An 18583-nucleotide genomic window follows, 5' to 3' on the forward strand; every position below is an offset into this window, starting at 1 on the left:
GGTTGTTTAACATCCTATGGTCGTTTGATCTAGTACGTACAAGAAAACAAAAAGAGGCATTTCAAAGAAACTCTTTAGGTAGCAAAAAGCTCAAAATTACAGAAATTTTTACTTATTACTAAGATCGTCAGGCTTTAAAGAGCCTTTTTTTGTTGGTATGTTAACCAACTTCAAATAATATTAACCTCACAAGGCTAAGTGTACTCAGAACGAGCTAGGAGCACGTAACATCAATAGGCGTCCCTCCTGCTAACAACCACACGCGAGGTTGCTAAACATCGTACGGTCGTTTGCTCGATAGTCGTTTCTATTATTTCTTAAATGAGCAGTTTACGACTATGCTGTTTTATCTAAGCAGGCAGTAAACGCACTGATGGTCGGTTTCACCAATATTTTTTCCACTTCTAGAAGGCCTGTTAAGTTCCATTTGACTTGTATAGGCTTGACAGAGCTGTTAAGCTAACAGGCTGTTAGGGGCTAAAAAGGTTGGAGAAACCCATCCCAAGCTTTTATGCTCAGGCTGGCCGGTTTTTAACACCACCTAAACTCAACCGTCCCAACACTGCTGAGACAGCCACCAACCAGTAAGGTACACACCATAGCGTTGCTACACTCTACTCTGTTCTAAACGCCTCTTTGGCGTAGTGGTCAAGGCGCTCGCGTGGTAAATAGGAGAGCACAGGTCCATTCCCAGCCGACGCAAGGAATTTTATCCTTAATTTAAGGATCTGAGAATTAATCATGGAGCTCTAAGTGGTAGATAGTAGAGAACACACCAGGTGTTATGCTCGCCTGGTCATTACCTTCCACTCAAGAGTCCATTCTATTGGTAACTGAAGTTTTCTGTCACCTAAGTAAACTTCATAAGAAATCCATCACACCAAACGGTTTATTTACACTCTGTATATTGGTAATAATTCAAGTTATGTAACAAACAACGATGTGAAAGCCAGCCGTTCCGAGAAAGAACCTTATCCCTTCAGGATAAAATCCGCCCCGGGCGGGAATCGAACCCGCGGTCTAGCGCTTACAAGGCAGACGCGCTACCAAACACGCTAACTAGGCTGGCTATTTTCTTGGTTTAACTTACCAGTTTTTCTCAGACAGAGTATTGATGGTGAAGTTCCGTCTACTGGTTCCACTCAAATGTTTCTTAATGGTAGACATAACCCGTGTAAAGTTAGCAGTATCTTCCATTTCAGGTACCTGGAAACATGCAACAAAATAGAATATTGTGCATCTTATGTCCTTCGTTGAGACTCAATTATCTCAAGTTATTTTAAAAACCTCTGAACTTCTGAAGTGCAATTATAAAATTAGGTGATCATGATGACAATTCAATGTCAGTCGTAAAATTAGGACGGAATGGGTTTCAAATAAATGTAGGGCTTAAAAATACAAGACAGAGAGTCCTGGGTTCGACGATTGTGTGAATCCTCCTTGACCACAGGTAGTCATGGTGGTGTGCCAATGCAGAGGTTTTTGGAGGTCACCTAGATGAGAATTGGAATGGAGAGGGTTTGGTGTGATGGATTTCTTATGAAGTTTACTTAGGTGAGTGGTGGTGTGCCTGCCCATGCAGAGGTTTTTGGAGGTCACCTAGATGAGAATTGGAATGAAGAGGGTTTGGTGTGATGGATTCCTTATGAAGTTTAGGTGACAGAATACTTACTTCAGTTACCAATAGAATGGACTCTTGAGTGGAAGGTAATTACCAGGCGAGCATAACACCTGGTGCGTTCTCTACGATCTACCACTCACACCAAACCCTCTCCATTCCAATTCTCATCTAGGTGACCTCCAAAAACCTCTGCATGGGCACACCACCACGACTACCTGTGGTCAAGGAGGATTCACACAATCGTCGAACCCAGGACTCTCTGTCTGGGGAAACCATTGTGCCATCATGGCATTGAGTTGGGTCTCACACCGCGAGGATCGTCGGTTCAGGGCAGATATCTGTTGTACTCCAGGAAGTAGCTGCTCTTACGAATGTGATCCCAGATTTTTGCAGCGTAGAGTAACCTGGAATAACAGATACTTCCTGTAGTAAAAGATTTCTAAATTTATTTTTAATGGGTGTTTATTTACACTCTGTATATTTTTAATAATTCAAGTTATGTAACAAACAACGTTGTGAAAGTCAGCCGTTCCGAGAAAGAACCTTATCTCTTCAGGATAAAATCCGCCCCGGGCGGGAATCGAACCCGCGGCCTAGCGCTTACAAGGCAGACGCACTACCAAACAAGCTAACTAGGCTGGCCATTTTCTTAATTTAACTTACCAGTTTTTCTCAGACAGAGTATTGATGGTGAAATTCCGTCTACTGGTTCCACTCAAATGTTTCTTAATGGTAGACATAACCCGTGTGAAGTTAGCAGTATCTTCCATTTCAGGTACCTGGAAACATGCAACAAAATAGAATATTGTGCATCTTGTTCTTCGTTGGGACTCAATTATCTCAAGTTATTTCAAAAACCTCTGAACTTCTGAGGTGCAATAACAAAATAAAAAATCTGGTGTGAACATCACACGACTTTCCTTATCCTATTGAATGATGCTTATTTGAGTGTTCTTTTACCCTAACTTTTACAATATCTCTAACCGTTTTGTCGCTATAGCTGAAAACCGCCAAAAAACGGTCGAAATCTGTCCAAAAGCGGTAAAAATACCGCCAAGCGCAGCAACCATCTCAAACAAACGTTTTGTGTTGCATCCTTGTCACATTAGTGAACCACATACCAAATTTCAAGTTTCTAGCTTATACCGTTCCCGAGATATTGTTAAATTACACCAAAAACCGCCAAAAAGCGGTAAAATGCCGCCAACCGTTGCACCGATCCTAACCAAAAGTTTCGTGGACGAACACACGTTGAGAGTTTGAGAGGCAAAGGTCATACCAGCTTTTGACTCGCTTTTTTTCTGAATTTCAATTAGCTACTAGCTCCTTGATTGGTCGAGAATTGGTGCATTTAACGTGTTAGAATCCCTGACTAGATACTGATTGTGTGCGACATAAGGTATACGAACACACGTTGAGAGTTGAGAGGCAAAGGTCATACCAGCTTTTGACTCGCTTTTTTTCTGAATTTCAATCAGCTACTAGCTCCTTGATTGGTCGAGAATTGGTGCATTTAACGTGTTAGAATCCCTGACTAGATACTGATTGTGTGCGACATAAGGTAGAAAGAGACTACTATCACGTCACGTGAACTCATGGGGAGTCAGAAAGATGTAGTTCAAAGTTTTCCCATAAATATAATATTATAGGTAATCTCGGTTAGGACGTGATAGTATTGTAGCTTACCTGAACGAGATTACCTACAATATCATGGGAAAATTTTGAACCACATTTTTCTGACTCCCCCATGAGTTCACGTGATGTGATAGTAGTGTGTTTCTATACTTGCACCTTGGCTTGAGTGTTTCATCTCACCTGTATATCGCCTATATTGTGCTTGAGAAAATCACAGCTGGGAACTTTGTTGTGAATGAAAACTCCCTCGGGAAAATATTCGTAATATTCTTCGGGACGGTTCGTAATGTTTGACGGTTTCAGCATTTCCGTGGCTTGGATGAATCTGAAATCCCACAAAACCATTGTTTAACATTTTTACTCACGAGTACCTACAACACAAACCAGACGGATGTACACATACATATACTACCAGACGACACAAATAAAATAAATAAATAAACAAATGAGGATCCAGCCTAGTTAGTTTGGAGGGTACCTAGCGCGCCTGTAAGCGCTGGGTCGCGGGTTCGATTGTCGGCCGAGGCGAACTTTATCCTAAAGAGGTAAGGTTCGTTCTCGGAACGACTGGCTTTCTCTTATCTTTTCGATTTCAGAACAGTAGGACCTCCGTTATTACACTTCCCTGTGTGACACAAATAAAATAAATAAATAAATAAATAAATGAGGATCCAGCCTAGTTAGTTTGGAGGGTACCTAGCGCGCCTGTAAGCGCTGGGTCGCGGGTTCGATTCTCGGCCGAGGCGAACTTTATCCTAAACAGGTAAGGTTCGTTCTCGGAACGACTGGCTTTCTCTTATCTTTTCGATTTCAGAACAGTAGGACCTCCGTTATTACACTTCCCTGTTTAAACTTTTTCTTTTTTCCTGGTACCTAAATAAATTGATAACTTACCTAACGAGGTTAGGATCTATGAACCAATCCTGCACAAACAACACCACGTGGCACACAGAGAATATGAAGGCAGACAACTGTAACGAGTGAATCTCCAGAGAGGCATATTCTGCTGAAGATTTGTTCACGCCAGGGGCATCATAGATTGGGGAGGTTTTCCTCTGAAATCATAAGACCAGAATGTTTGTTGATCAAATGAAGTTTTAACATGACTTTGTATGGTTAACCCAGCACCTACATACATACGACATGCTACAACACAGACCTCATAAAGTCTAGGGTAGCAGATGGTCTATCTTACCTTACCTTACCATTAGATTCTAACAGGCTGTGTGAGCCCAGGACCACCAGAAAACAGCTTTTCCCACTTCCCTCTATTATATGTGATTTCCATCCAATTAAAATTAATAATAATAAACTACCTGCATTACACTAATGTCCATTAATGATGGAGACAAGATAGGTTGAGTATCTAGAAGAATCAGCCGGTTACTTGAAACATAGATGTCCATGCCTGTTGTACAGTGAGTACACTCCAAGATGTTAGCTTGAGTTTGCACTGGAAATATACTGTAATCAATAAACAAGTTATAGGTATTAGTAGATGCACATAATGATTTATAATATGAACTCTTTCTGGCATTAGTTAGGCTAAAAATTCCATGATTTCAGCTACTATTTTGAGGATGAGATATTGGTTCCAATTTCAGCTTTTACATTTTATGGATTAACATTTTAAATTTTGCAGCAATATTTAAAAGGGGGCTTGTTTACCTGTGTTCAGCATTACTGACAAGCTGTGACAGAAGAGTAGACTTGCCAGTCCCTTGCAGTCCAATAACACCAATCACAGTGAAGTCTGTCTGCTCAGTGAGAAAACTTTGCACAAGTCCAGCATGAAACTCCAAATTCTCATCAATTAGCTTAACAGCTGTCTGTTGCATGTGAGGATATGGTGCCAATAAGGATTGTACATCAGTTGATGGTGTCTTTGGAGTATTATTTGAGGGACCATTAGCAGTATCTGTCTTGGATCTAAAATAATTCAATCAATAATAAATAATGTAATACTTTGATGCCTAGTCTAGCAGACTATGTAATGAGTAAAATTGAAAGATTTGTGTAGATTGATTAATTTCTTTACCAAATTGTAAGCAGACATTTTTAGTGAATTACTTATGTACCCCAGGGGAGGGATATTCATCAGTGAACATTTATTCTACCCTATTGTAAAATACCTTGGATTTGGTGATGATGCATCCCGTGATTTCAAGATGATGGTTGGCTGCTTAGGCTGATTTGGGACTTGCAGGGAAGACTCAACTGATTTTGTTTGATGTGCATTCTTCTCAGCACTGCTCTTGGTTAAGATGGAGGGTGCCTTTTTGGATGACAGAAATGGGTTTCCATCATCCTTCTCCTAAAAGAATTAAACATCTTACATAAAAAAAAGCTCTCTACTACTAGTTTGTTTACAACTACAAATGAGTACTCAACATCCACTTTATATGCAATACAGGGTGATTAAAAAATCCATCCAGAAAGTAATGCTCATTTGTATTCCAACTTTCCAACGGAATGTTTTTCGCCCATCTTTCATTTTTAGTCCGTCCTTCCTTTATTATTACTAATAATAAAAGGTATAGTGGACGGACTATTGTATTCGCTTCGGTGTCTTCTGTCGGTCTGTCCGTCAGTCAGTCAGTCAGTCCGTCAGTCTGTCCCCATAGAAGGACTTATCCAAACCTGGTCGACCTATATATCAAATTAAAGGTCTTTTTACCAGGATCACGAAAATGGTGGTGCAAATTTTGTCCAGAAAACCATAAAGCCAAAAAACCAAAAAAACTGGTTTTTGGGGGATTTTTTTCACGAGCCAAAAAACCAAAAAAACTGGTTTTTGCGGGATTTTTTTCACATTTTCTCACACAAATGAGCTCCGAAAATGGTGGTGCAAATTTTGTCCAGAAAACCATAGAGCCAAAAAACCAAAAAAACTGGTTTTTGCGGGATTTTTTTCACATTTTCTCTTTTTCTATCTTTACTTTTAAAGGGTAATCCATCTCTTTAGAAAAGTTCAAAAATTAGGTGGGGCTTTTATGGCTTTCGATGACGCGACATTTCGACTTTTTGACACTCAAACCAGTTAGAAAGTAGTAGGTAAGCAGTTACGAGATATTTTTTCAAGGTAACTTTAAAAATACAATAAAAAAATAGGCAATGACTATTTTCAATCTTTTTTTTTTTTTTTTTCAGTAAAAGATAACAAAGCTGCATTTCAGAAATTAATTGAAAACATGAAAAGCAGAAAGGACGCCAACATTGTAAGATGCCCTAGACCTAGTGCAACTCGCATTGTGAGTGATGATGAAGATGACAGTATGACCCCAGGACCTTCCAGTTGTAAACCATCTAGCTCTACCACCACTGATGTCACAGTGAATAACAGTATAGCTACTACTCCCACGTCACGGTTTAACAATAGCAAGGTAGGTTTTTAAAGGCTAAAATTGCTAAAAGGTAATTTTAACTCGTTTTACAAAATGGTTCATTGACCTAGCTCAAAATAGGGGTTTGCTACCTACAAGGCTACTGAAGACCCAAGTGTATCCAAATTCTAATGAGCATTTTTTTTTTTTTTTTTTTTTTTCCAAAAATTTTTAAGCGTCCCGGCGTTTTTTAATCAAATTTTAAAAAGTTAGAAAAAAAATGAGCAGTGACCAGTGTTAGGTTAGGGTTAGGTTAAACGCACAAATGAGCAGTGACCAGTGTTAGGTTAGGGTTAGGTTAAACGCACGAATGAGCAGTGACCAGTGTTAGGTTAGGGTTAGGTTAAACGCACGAATGAGCAGTGACCAGTGTTAGGTTAGGGTTAGGTTAAACGCACGAATGAGCAGTGACCAGTGTTAGGTTAGGGTTAGGTTAAACGCACGAATGAGCAGTGACCAGTGTTAGGTTAGGGTTAGGTTAAACGCACGAATGAGCAGTGACCAGTGTTAGGTTAGGGTTAGGTTAAACGCACGAATGAGCAGTGACCAGTGTTAGGTTAGGGTTAGGTTAAACGCACGAATGAGCAGTGACCAGTGTTAGGTTAGGGTTAGGTTAAACGCACGAATGAGCAGTGACCAGTGTTAGGTTAGGGTTAGGTTAAACGCACGAATGAGCAGTGACCAGTGTTAGGTTAGGGTTAGGTTAAACGCACGAATGAGCAGTGACCAGTGTTAGGTTAGGGTTAGGTTAAACGCACGAATGAGCAGTGACCAGTGTTAGGTTAGGGTTAGGTTAAACGCACGAATGAGCAGTGACCAGTGTTAGGTTAGGGTTAGGTTAAACGCACGAATGAGCAGTGACCAGTGTTAGGTTAGGGTTAGGTTAAACGCAAAAAGTATGTGTTACAACATGTCGTTCGCGCCGGTCAAAACTACATCTAGCACACTCTTAAAGTAAGTTTTTCCTCTTATATAGAAATTTTCAGTAAATTTGCCATTGACGTGTCTTATGCATAATTACCATAATAGCTAATTTGTTACTAAAATTTTTTGAAAATTTTATTTTTATAGCTGCACGCTTCACTTTTTGATAGGTAGGTACCTAGGGAAATCTTCACTTTTTGTCCTCCTTGTATATCACGCGCCATGTTAAGCTTTCGCGCCCAAATTTCAAATAATGAAAAATCCAAACTCAATTTTTTCGAGAGATATTTGAGAGTAGTGTGTCCCTTTTTATCTTATTCTTATTTTAATTTGAAGTTTTGGATTAGCCGTTTGGTAAGCTTTATAACTAGCATTATTAAAATTGGTTAGACCTTCTCTGCCTCCCAATATTCTCGTTACAAACTCACCCCTTGTTCTACAACTTTCGTTGCTGAAAAGCTTGGGTATAGAAGTACAATAGCAGGAACAGACCAAAGGCCAAAAGTTGATTAACATGAGACTAAACTCAGGGCAGGGGGCACCAGCCTACTTTGCTTGGTTGGTAGCACATCTGTCTTGTAAGCATTAGGCTGTGCACCCAGGGTAAATTTTATCCTGAACTATTTCTTTGTACAAGTTTTTGTAGCAATCTAGTGGATGTACTTCTAAAACAGCAGCAGGCATGTGATGATGTTCATTGTTCTCTGAATTTTTGTAACCCAATTATCACTCTTTCAAATTGTTGCGTACTTCTAAAACAGCAGCAGGCATGTGATGATGTTCATTGTTCTCTGAATTTTTGTAACCCAATTATCACTCTTTCAAATTGTTGCTTTGGATGACGGAAATGGGTTTCCATCATCCTTCTCCTAAAAGAATTAAACATCTTACATAAAAAAAAAAGCTCTCTACTACTAGTTTGTTTACAACTACAAATGAGTACTCAACATCCACTTTATATGCAATACAGGGTGATTAAAAAATACCAAGAAATAAATGAAGTGGTTCCACATTATAATATATGTTATGAGAATAGTCAGCTTGCAGCCAACAGGGGTGGTATACCTCCTACTGTCCTGCATGTGTCGGGATTGTGAAGCTGGTATTGGCACTTTGAGTACTCTGACTAATATTAGTTGGGGGCATGGAAATTACCAGTGATCCAGACATTGTGCTACTGTGTGGTCATCCTACTATCATATACCATACAACCATCTCTTTAACACAGGTGCTAGAGAACTCACCTTAGCACGGTAACCCTTGTTGTGTCTTTTCCTCCGATGGTCTCGATGAAGCTGGTATTGGCACTTTGAGTACTCTGACTAATGTTAGTTGGGGGCATGGAAATTACCAGTGATCCAGACATTGTGCTACTGTGTGGTCATCCTACTATCATGTACCATACAACCATCTCTTTAACACAGGTGCTAGAGAACTCACCTTAGCACGGTAACCCTTGTTGTGTCTTTTCCTCCGATGGTCTCGGCTCTGGTCATGATCTCCCATTCTGATTACGAATTATCATGAGAAAAGCATCTTGTAGAATCTGTTCTGAACTTGGAAATCCAATGTAACAAGCCAAAATTCGGAAAATAAATCACCCAAATCTCAACTTTCAAATTTATGAACTCTTTTTGAAAATTCCGCGCGCTTTGCATTCATTCATGCGCTTTTTAAAAAAGATTCGCTTACACGATCGTGATTTATATCCCGCGAAGACCGTGGTTAATTTTTTATTTTAACTCGCTTTTCATAAGAGCTTTTTTTATTCCATTTTACATGAAAATTAATAATTAAAGTATTTATTTTATTATTATGAGCATTATCATTCTGAATAATATTTAATATTAGCGGTAGTTGTGCATAAGGCGCGTCAATGGGACATTACAAAAATCCGTTTATAAGAGGGAAGATACTTGCTTTAGGAGTGTTCCTAGTGAAGTTTTAAAAGGCGCGAAGTAAAAAAAGTCACATATTTTAATTGATTAGCACTTAAGAAACGAACTTTGAAATCTTAGGCGCGTCCGCGAGACATTACGAAAATCTGTGTATAAGAGGGAAGATACTTGCTTTAGGAGTGTTCCTAGTGAAGTTTTAAAAGGCGCGAAGTAAAAAAAGTCACATATTTTAATTGATTAGCACTAAAGAAACGAACTTTGAAATCTTAGGCGCGTCCGCGAGACATTACGAAAATCTGTGTATAAGAGGGAAGATACTTGCTTTAGGAGTGTTCCTAGTGAAGTTTTAAAAGGCGCGAAGTAAAAAAAGTCACATATTTTAATTGATTAGCACTTAAGAAACGAACTTGAAATCTTAGGCGCGTCCGCGAGACATTACGAAAATCTGTGTATAAGAGGGAAGATACTTGCTTTAGGAGTGTTCCTAGTGAAGTTTTAAAAGGCGCGAAGTAAAAAAAGTCACATATTTTAATTGATTAGCACTTAAGAAACGAACTTGAAATCTTAGGCGCGTCCGCGAGACATTACGAAAATCTGTGTATAAGAGGGAAGATACTTGCTTTAGGAGTGTTCCTAGTGAAGTTTTAAAAGGCGCGAAGTAAAAAAAGTCACATATTTTAATTGATTAGCACTTAAGAAACGAACTTGAAATCTTAGGCGCGTCCGCGAGACATTACGAAAATCTGTGTATAAGAGGGAAGATACTTGCTTTAGGAGTGTTCCTAGTGAAGTTTTAAAAGGCGCGAAGTAAAAAAAGTCACATATTTTAATTGATTAGCACTTAAGAAACGAACTTGAAATCTTAGGCGCGTCCGCGAGACATTACGAAAATCTGTGTATAAGAGGGAAGATACTTGCTTTAGGAGTGTTCCTAGTGAAGTTTTAAAAGGCGCGAAGTAAAAAAAGTCACATATTTTAATTGATTAGCACTTAAGAAACGAACTTGAAATCTTAGGCGCGTCCGCGAGACATTACGAAAATCTTGTTCTCACTTGTGTAAGTGTTTTTCTATCTTTGTTGACTTCCTGATTTCTCTGAACAACCAGAAAGTGACTTCATACATATCTTATTTTGATAACGTAATCATCATGTGTCTCAACATCCTAGAGCCTTTAGGTACTAATTTTCAACATTTTTGTGATTCCAGTTTGCTCGTATTGTATTCGTCAAAGATGTTCTCACTTGTGTAAGTGTTTTTCTATATTTGTTGACTTCCTGATTTCTCTGAACTACCAGAAAGTGACTTCATACATATCTTCTTTTGATAACGTAACCATCATGTGTCTCAACATCCTAGAGCCTTTAGGTACTAATTTTCAACATTTTTGTGATTCCAGTTTGCTCGTATTGTATTCGTCAAAGCATTCAGTACCGCAACCAATGTCCTGCCTGTTTTGCAGAACTTTATGATAATCAACTGAGACCTGAGCGTACATTAGATGAAGTAATTCGTATATTTACCAGTGTGAAGAAGAAACTACTGAAGCGGCTGCAAATATCTTATGCTGCATGTCCTGGAGATGATCCTATTGCTCCTAGTGATGAGCAGGAACATAGAAAGGTAATGATATGAATTTCTCAGTGGTAACAACTAGAGGAAGTGTCTATTGTTTTTCTCAATGATTATTGATAATTGTAAAAATTATCACTTCATTTCCTATCTGATCCAGGGAAGGATTTTGTAATGTCCTGGATATACATATTCTTTGCAGTTTATTTTGTAGCATGAAACAATATCTGCTATTTGGTCTTCTAATAGATTGTGATGACAGCCCTTTTTTTTACACTTAATATAAAGTGACAAATTTTCCTGTAGGAGCTCTTCTACAGAACCACTTGCTCTTCCAAACCAACCACTATCAAATTATCAATATGCACTGTATATTTCAGGAACATAATCAAGTACCAGTTCCCCAGTCTCCAGCCCCTGTACTTCTGTTTAATTCTCCTCGCAAATCTCCGATATAAAGTGACAAATTTTCCTGTAGGAGCTCTTCTACAGAACCACTAGCTCTTCCAAACCAACCACTATCAAATTATCAATATGCACTGATTGCACTGTATATTTCAGGAACATAATCAAGTACCAGTTCCCCAGTCTCCAGCCCCTGTACTTCTGTTTAATTCTCCTCGCAAATCTCCTGCAACACCCCAAGTGGTCAAACATAGAACTGTACCTTTCATGTTCAGTCCAAAACCTTCTCCTGGGAGCAGTCAGAAGCCTGAGAATGTCACAACTGGTAGCATTAAAACTCTACCATGTCCTGTATGTAATGTTGCCATACCAGAGAGAAATATTAATCTACATTTGGATGAATGTCTAGCAAGAGCTAATGGAGCACCACCAAAGAGGTAATGATGAGGTTCTTTCAGAGGCAAAAAATATTCTGCCATGGTTGAGACTGTTGAGAGCATCCTAAATGTGTTATGTATTTCATGTGTTCATGTATTTTAAAATAATTTCATTCTATTTCTGTCTCATAATACCTTTTAATCTACATAATTTATTGAATCTCTGTGCCAAGTTCAAGCGACTATGGCTGAAATCTATAGGCCCTAGTGTTGCGAACTCTTTGAACTTTTTGGTGGTAAATAGCGGCCGAACCGTACATTTCTCGAGGTCCGGCCCGCGGACACTTTTGATAATAGTTAATTATTGAAGCTGTTTGCAAAATTTGAGCAACCTGTGGCTAAAGGTAAAGTCGTGAGAAGCGCGAGTTGCTTTTGAGTTTTTTCCTGTATAGCCCCTTCCATAGATATCTTCATGTTCCTAATATAGTAGTGTCAATGTATTGCTTGAAAAGTTTAAAACACAGTCATTTTGCATTGCATTATTTCATTTCAGTCAACCAATGAACAAACCATCGCGGAAACCTCTACCAAAGCTAGTTCTTAGTCTGATGAAGGAGAAAGAACTGAAACAATATTGCAAGGAATATGGACTGAGTACAGTCGGGGAGAAGAAGGCCCTTATATCTAGAATACAAAGGTGAGGTTCTTTACTGAAAAGAAATCTTGGTTTAGTGCAGGCATGTTGAACCGGTGGCCTGGCTGGTCAAATTGTGTGGCCCGCTGCAAGCCACAAGGGTGTAATATTAAATAGATTAATAATATTTCACAAGGAGACATTTTTTTTATTACTTTAACCTTTGAAACAAAATGAAGTTAAAAAGAGCTTAAAATGCCAATGTTCAACAAATATCAAAAATGGCCCTCTATACATTTTGGGTTTGACATGCCTGGTTTAGTGACTAAAAACTGTCAAATCTGAAGATTTCCATAATTAAAACCTTGAGATTTTATCCTCTGGACTTTCAGCGCGAATGACTATGAAATCGTTTCCTTATATTTGGTGAATTTTCAATTTTTTGACTGCTGAACTGAACCTCAAACCGTTTGAGTTTGACATGCCTGGTTTAGTGACTAAAAACTGTCAAATCTGAAGATTTCCATAATTAAAAACCTTGAGATTTTATCCCCTGGACTTTCAGCGCGAATGACTATGAAATCGTTTCCTTATATTTGGTGAATTTTCAATTTTTTGACTGCTGAACTGAACCTCAAACCATGTCTTTTTATTTTAGGTATACTGTGCTGTACAACAGCGAGTGTGACAGTTTGAATCCCCGAAGTAAACAAGAAATTATTCGACAAATAGAAAAAGAAGAATTCAATGTTACTTCCAACACAAGTGTCAAAACTGTAAGTATTAATTTTATTTCTGACAATTACTTACTATACCTCTAGTTCCTAGGAGATTTACCACACAGTCATTCTTAGTTCCTAGGAGATTTACCACACAGTCATTCCTAGTTCCTAGGAGATTCACCACGCAGTCAGGTTCATTTTAATTGTGGTACATAACAAGGACTAGACTGGCCAAAGGAATTTTTAATAATGGAGAGTTTGGCATCTTAAGTTTTAATAATTTTTTTAGTCCACCTAAATACGTTGTTATTTAAATCATCTTGGCCCCAATATTTTGTTTTATTTTGCAGCTTTTCTCTCAAGTCACTCGGAAAACTGATCCAAAGATCATAGAAGAAGTCAGTACAAAATACCCTCACCCTCTATTGGTCCAACCTCACCCTCTTATGGTCCAACCTCACCCAATTATTGTCCAACCTCACCCTCTTATGGTCCAACCTCACCCACTTATCGTTCAACCTCACCCAATTATTGTCCAACCTCACCCTCTTATGGTCCAACCTCACCCACTTATCGTTCAACCTCACCCTCTATTGGTCCAACCTCACCCTCTTATGGTCCAACCTCACCCACTTATCGTTCAACCTCACCCTCTATTGGTCCAATCTCACCCAAATATTGTTCAACCTCACCCTCTAATTGTCCAACCTCACCCACTTATCGTTCACATATCTTTACTTTTAAAGGGTAATCCGTCTCTTTAGAAAAGTTCAAAAATTAGGTGGGGCTTTTATGGCTTTCGATGACGCGACATTTCGACTTTTTGACACTCAAACCAGTTAGAATTGGTCCAACCTCACCCTCTATTGGTCCAATCTCAAACAGATATTGTTCAACCTCACCCTCTAATTGTCCAACCTCACCCACTTATCGTTCAACCTCACCCTCTATTGGTGGTCCAATCTCACCCAAATATTGTTCAACCTCACCCTCTAATTGTCCATCCTCACCCACTTATCATTCAACCTCACCCTCTATTGGTCCAACCTCACCCATTTTTCGTCCAACCTCAACCACTTTTCGTTCAACCTCACCTTCTCTTTCTTCTCATTCAACCTCACCCTCTAGGCAACCAAACTCATTACGGTCCCAAAGTAATCATTGTCCATCCTCACCCACTTATCATTCAACCTCACCCTCTATTGGTCCAACCTCGTCCAAATATTGTCCAACCTCACCCATTTTTCGTCTAACCTCGACCACTTTTCGTTCAACCTCACCTTCTCTTTCTTCTCATTCAACCTCACCCTCTAGGCAACCAAACTCATTACGGTCCCAAAGTAATCGATTACCATCCCAAAGTAATCGAAACCTGTTCTCACCCATTACCTCTAAATCTTTGTCAACTCTTACACCTACATCTTCACACTCTCCTAATCTAAGGAAACCTGTTCTCACCCATTACCTCTAAATCTTTGTCAACTCTTACATCTACATCTTCACACTCTCCTAATCTAACTTCCCCTCCTACTTCTTGTGCTCCCTCTTCTCTCTGTGAGAATGAAAGCAGTGTGATGTCCAATACTCGTCGCTCTTGCTCCCCCCAATCAGATAGAGCAGAATCTCCTGACCTCTTCCTAGCGGATATGGAGGAAGAAATGGAAGAAAATAATGAGCGAGAGCACTGTGCTAGTCCCGATCTGATGGCAACATTGAGTGAGTAAAGAACATTCATTTTTTTCTGACTGCAACGAGTTATGTAAAGTTAACTTTGAAAATAGCTCCATACCTACCCAGACCAGTGAATTAATTATGAGCATGATACAGTGTATATTATTTTACACCCTAGGAATGCATCACACTAGCTGACTCAAAAGTCTCAAAACTTGAACTCATTGTTTATCTACAAATGAAAACATCAGAAAACACGAAGTGGGTATTTATTGGTATATTCTTATTCTACGACATATATTCAAGTAGGTCATCTTTGAGTACATATGTAAACATTGTGCAGGTAAATTGGAGAGCTTTAATATCATTTAAGTTATGTATAGCTAATTTGTTACTAAAATTTTTTGAAAATTTTATTTTTATAGCTGCACGCTTCACTTTTTGATAGGTAGGTACCTAGGGAAATCTTCACTTTTTGTCCTCCTTGTATATCACGCGCCATGTTAAGCTTTCGCGCCCAAATTTCAAATAATGAAAAATCCAAAGAATCCAAACTCAATTTCAATTTTTTCGAGAGATATTTGAGAGTAGTGTGTCCCTTTTTATCTATTTTAATTTGAAGTTTTGGATTAGCCGTTTGGTAAGCTTTATAACTAGCATTATTAAAATTGGTTAGACCTTCTCTGCCTCCCAATGTAAACTTTTTCTTTTTTCCTGGTAGGTACCTAAATAAATTGATAACTTACCTAACGAGGTTAGGATCTATGAACCAATCCTGCACAAACAACACCACGTGGCACACAGAGAACAGAGGCAAAAAATATTCTGCCATGGTTGAGACTGTTAAGAGCATCCTAAATGTGTTATGTATTTCATGTGTTCGTGTATTTTAAAATAATTTCATTCTATTTCTGTCTCATAATAACTTTTAATCTACATAATTTATTGAATCTCTGTGCCAAGTTCAAGCGACTTTGGCTGAAATCTATAGGCCTTAGTGTCGCGAAGTCTTTGAACTTTTTGGTGGTAAATAGCGGCCGAACCGTACATTTCTCGAGGTCCGGCCCGCGGACACTTTTGATAATAGTTAATTATGGAAGCTGTCTGCAAAATTTGAGCAACCTGTGGCTAAAGGTAAAGTTGTGAGAAGCGCGAGTTGGTTTTGAGCTTTTTCCTGTATAGCTCCTTCCTTAGATATCTTCATGCAGTGTTCCTAATATAGCAGTGTCAATGTATTGCTTGAAAAGTTTAAAACATAGTCATTTCGCATTGCATTATTTCATTTCAGTCAACCAATGAACAAACCATCGCGGAAACCTCTACCAAAGCTTGTTCTTAGTCTGATGAAGGAGAAAGAACTGAAACAATATTGCAAGGAATATGGACTGAGTACAGTCGGGGAGAAGAAAGCCCTTATATCTAGAATACAAAGGTGAGGTTCTTTACTGAAAAGAAATCTTGGTTTAGTGCAGGCATGTTGAACCGGTGGCCTGGCTGGTCAAATTGTGTGGCCTGCTGCAAGCCACAAGGGTGTAATATTAAATAGATTAATAATATTTCACAAGGAGACATTTTTTTTTTATTACTTTAACCTTTGAAACAAAATGAAGTTAAAAAGAGCTTAAAATGCCAATGTTCAACAAATATCAAAAATGGCCCTCAGCAGGCATGTCAAACCGGCAGCCCACCTGGTCAAATTGTGCGACCCGCTGCAAGCCACAAGGGTGTAATATTAAATAAATTAATAATATATCACAAGGAGACATTTTTTTTTTTATTTCCATAATTAAAACCTTGAGATTTTATCCTCTGGACTTTCGGCGCGGATGACTATGAAATCGTTTCCTTATATTTGGTGAATTTTCGATTTTTTTGACTGCTGAACTGAACCTCAAACCATGTCTTTTTATTTTAGGTATACTGTGCTGTACAACAGTGAGTGTGACAGTTTGAATCCCCGAAGTAAACAAGAAATTATTCGACAAATTGAAAAAGAAGAATTCAATGTTACTTCCAACACAAGTGTCAAAACTGTAAGTATTAATTTTATTTCTGACAAGTACTTACTATATCTCTAGTTCCTAGGAGATTTACCACACAGTCATTCCTAGTTCCTAGGAGATTCACCACGCAGTCAGGTTCATTTTAATTGTGGTACATAACAAGGACTAAACTGGCCAAAGGAATTTTTAATAATAGAGAGCTTGGCATCTTACAGTTTTAATAATTTTTTTAGGCTACCTAAATACGTTGTTATTTAAAATCATCTTAACCCCAATATTTTGTTTTATTTTGCAGCTTTTCTCTCAAGTCACTCGGAAAACTGATCCAAAGATCATAGAAGAAGTCAGTACAAAATATCTTGTGGGGCCTACAACATAACCTCATGAGGAAAATTAATGGGTTATTGTGTGTAAGTGTGTATGTATTTGAAAAATTCTGGGTACAATATCAAAGGCATTTTTTATTTATTTTATTTTATTTTCAAACAATATCTTGAGAGAGTGATTTATTTGGCCAACAAAGTTTTCTATTCATCAATTTGTACATAAAACTGTGATAACTTTGTGCCTTTTTTATTATTTTTTTTACTTCCCTCACTTTTGATAGTTAAAATAAAACATCTACAGAATATTATGTGATACATTTTCATTGTATTTTTATTATTTTATACAAATACAATTTCATAAAGAATAACAGGAGAAAGGTGAATTAATAAAAACTAGAAATTGTGTAGTTAATTCTAGGTACTTACTTATCTACCTAATGGTATTTTAACCGCAATCCAAATTTAAACTTACTTTAAGTGAAACTATTGGATTAAGCAGTCTGATTGGTTGATTTAGAACCTTTGAGCCAGTCACATTGCTAAATCCAATCATTGAACTTGAACCAAGTTTAAACCCAGCCATTGATTTACATATCTCAAAACTTTAAAAACAGCAAGATGGGTTTATAGCTATAACTTTATTAGATAGTAGTCAGAAGAGAAGAAGAATTATTTGTAATAAACCATTTTTTTACATATCAAGTACAAGTGTAACTTTTTGCTGAGTTTCAGAGACTAGGTCTTAGGGGTATAAAATGTAATCCACTCTAAACATATGTACCTATAGCAGTAGGTAAACTTACAAAAGAGAAAATGGGCACCTAAATATGCAACTAGGGTGTCTATGTTTACCTTTGCTCTCTTTCAAAAAGGCTTAGATAATTGATAAGCATGACTTACAAAACAGTATGGATATAAAATTGCCGCTAGAAAGTCAAAGGGGCAAAAGTGATTTTATCAATTTTTTTGTAAGCACACTTAAGTCTATTTGTGCTGCAATTATTTCCGCAAAAATCACATATGCCTAAACATAAAAAAAAAAAATCAATATCTTCACAATGGTTAAGAAATCACATATGCCTGTTTGTGCTATCAATAGGTCTGTGTGTTAATCTCATTTTTTGTTTTTTGTCACTAATGCCACTTTGACTTTCTGGCGGCAAAATAATTATTATGCTGCTGGGTGTGCTGAACTGTAATCTGAACCATGTGAGGAAAAATATCAGTTTTATTAAACCAATATTGAATAAATAGCGGGCAAGTTTGGATACTCATTGCATAGTCAAATTGGTTATGGTTCACGGTGATGACGTCATTCATTAAACGATTAACCTCGCAATGAGTATTAAAACTGTTGCGGTTGATCATATGTTAGGTTTATAAAAAAAAAACTGACAAGAACAAAAAAAAAAAA

General features: G+C 37.9%; 3 protein-coding genes and 1 long non-coding RNA gene across 9 annotated transcripts in view; 2 read left to right on the top strand and 2 right to left on the bottom strand.

Moving 5' to 3' along the window:
- Nucleotides 1-1759: 1759 nt before the first annotated feature.
- On the bottom strand, nt 1760-9229 carry LOC103514677 (protein SMG9). The gene is made up of 9 exons (XM_017446318.2): nt 9004-9229; nt 5389-5570; nt 4925-5185; nt 4573-4720; nt 4151-4311; nt 3431-3581; nt 3308-3321; nt 2285-2434; nt 1760-2025 (listed from the first exon to the last, which is right to left on the bottom strand). Exons 1-9 carry the CDS (start codon nt 9067-9069, stop codon nt 1947-1949), a joined length of 1212 nt encoding a protein of 403 aa, XP_017301807.2. The 5' UTR covers nt 9070-9229; the 3' UTR covers nt 1760-1946.
- LOC103514678 (E3 ubiquitin-protein ligase RAD18-like) lies at nt 9087-13576 on the top strand (the record flags this gene model as incomplete). Its single annotated transcript, XM_026827579.1, has 7 exons — nt 9087-9133; nt 10477-10517; nt 10859-11082; nt 11593-11873; nt 12367-12510; nt 13106-13223; nt 13520-13576. Coding segments are annotated over exons 1-7 (912 nt in total), but the record flags the coding sequence as incomplete, so codon positions are not given.
- A 10-nt stretch (nt 13577-13586) lies between these two features.
- Nucleotides 13587-14692, bottom strand: LOC113469716. 5 transcript variants are annotated; one of them, XR_003393048.1, is made up of 4 exons: nt 14618-14692; nt 14472-14541; nt 14088-14285; nt 13587-13877 (listed from the first exon to the last, which is right to left on the bottom strand). It is a non-coding gene; the product is annotated as an uncharacterized LOC113469716 (long non-coding RNA). The 5 variants fall into 5 exon arrangements; XR_003393049.1 differs by having other exon boundaries at nt 14088-14258; nt 14445-14541; XR_003393046.1 differs by lacking the exon at nt 14618-14692 and having other exon boundaries at nt 14472-14605.
- The window catches only part of LOC113469715, a 6125-nt gene continuing 2159 nt past the window's right edge, over nt 14618-18583 (top strand). For both annotated transcript variants that reach the window (XR_003393044.1, XM_026827587.1), the window contains exon 1: nt 14618-14885. Coding sequence is in view for 1 of the 2 variants with exons in the window: in XM_026827587.1 (XP_026683388.1) it covers nt 14744-14885 (142 nt within the window). In the remaining variant the exon portion in view is untranslated. The remainder of the gene's footprint in view (nt 14886-18583) is intronic.

The sequence above is a fragment of the Diaphorina citri genome, unplaced genomic scaffold (genome assembly GCF_000475195.1).
Source record: "Diaphorina citri unplaced genomic scaffold, Diaci psyllid genome assembly version 1.1 scaffold1202, whole genome shotgun sequence".
Taxonomy (NCBI): Eukaryota; Metazoa; Arthropoda; class Insecta; order Hemiptera; family Psyllidae; genus Diaphorina; species Diaphorina citri.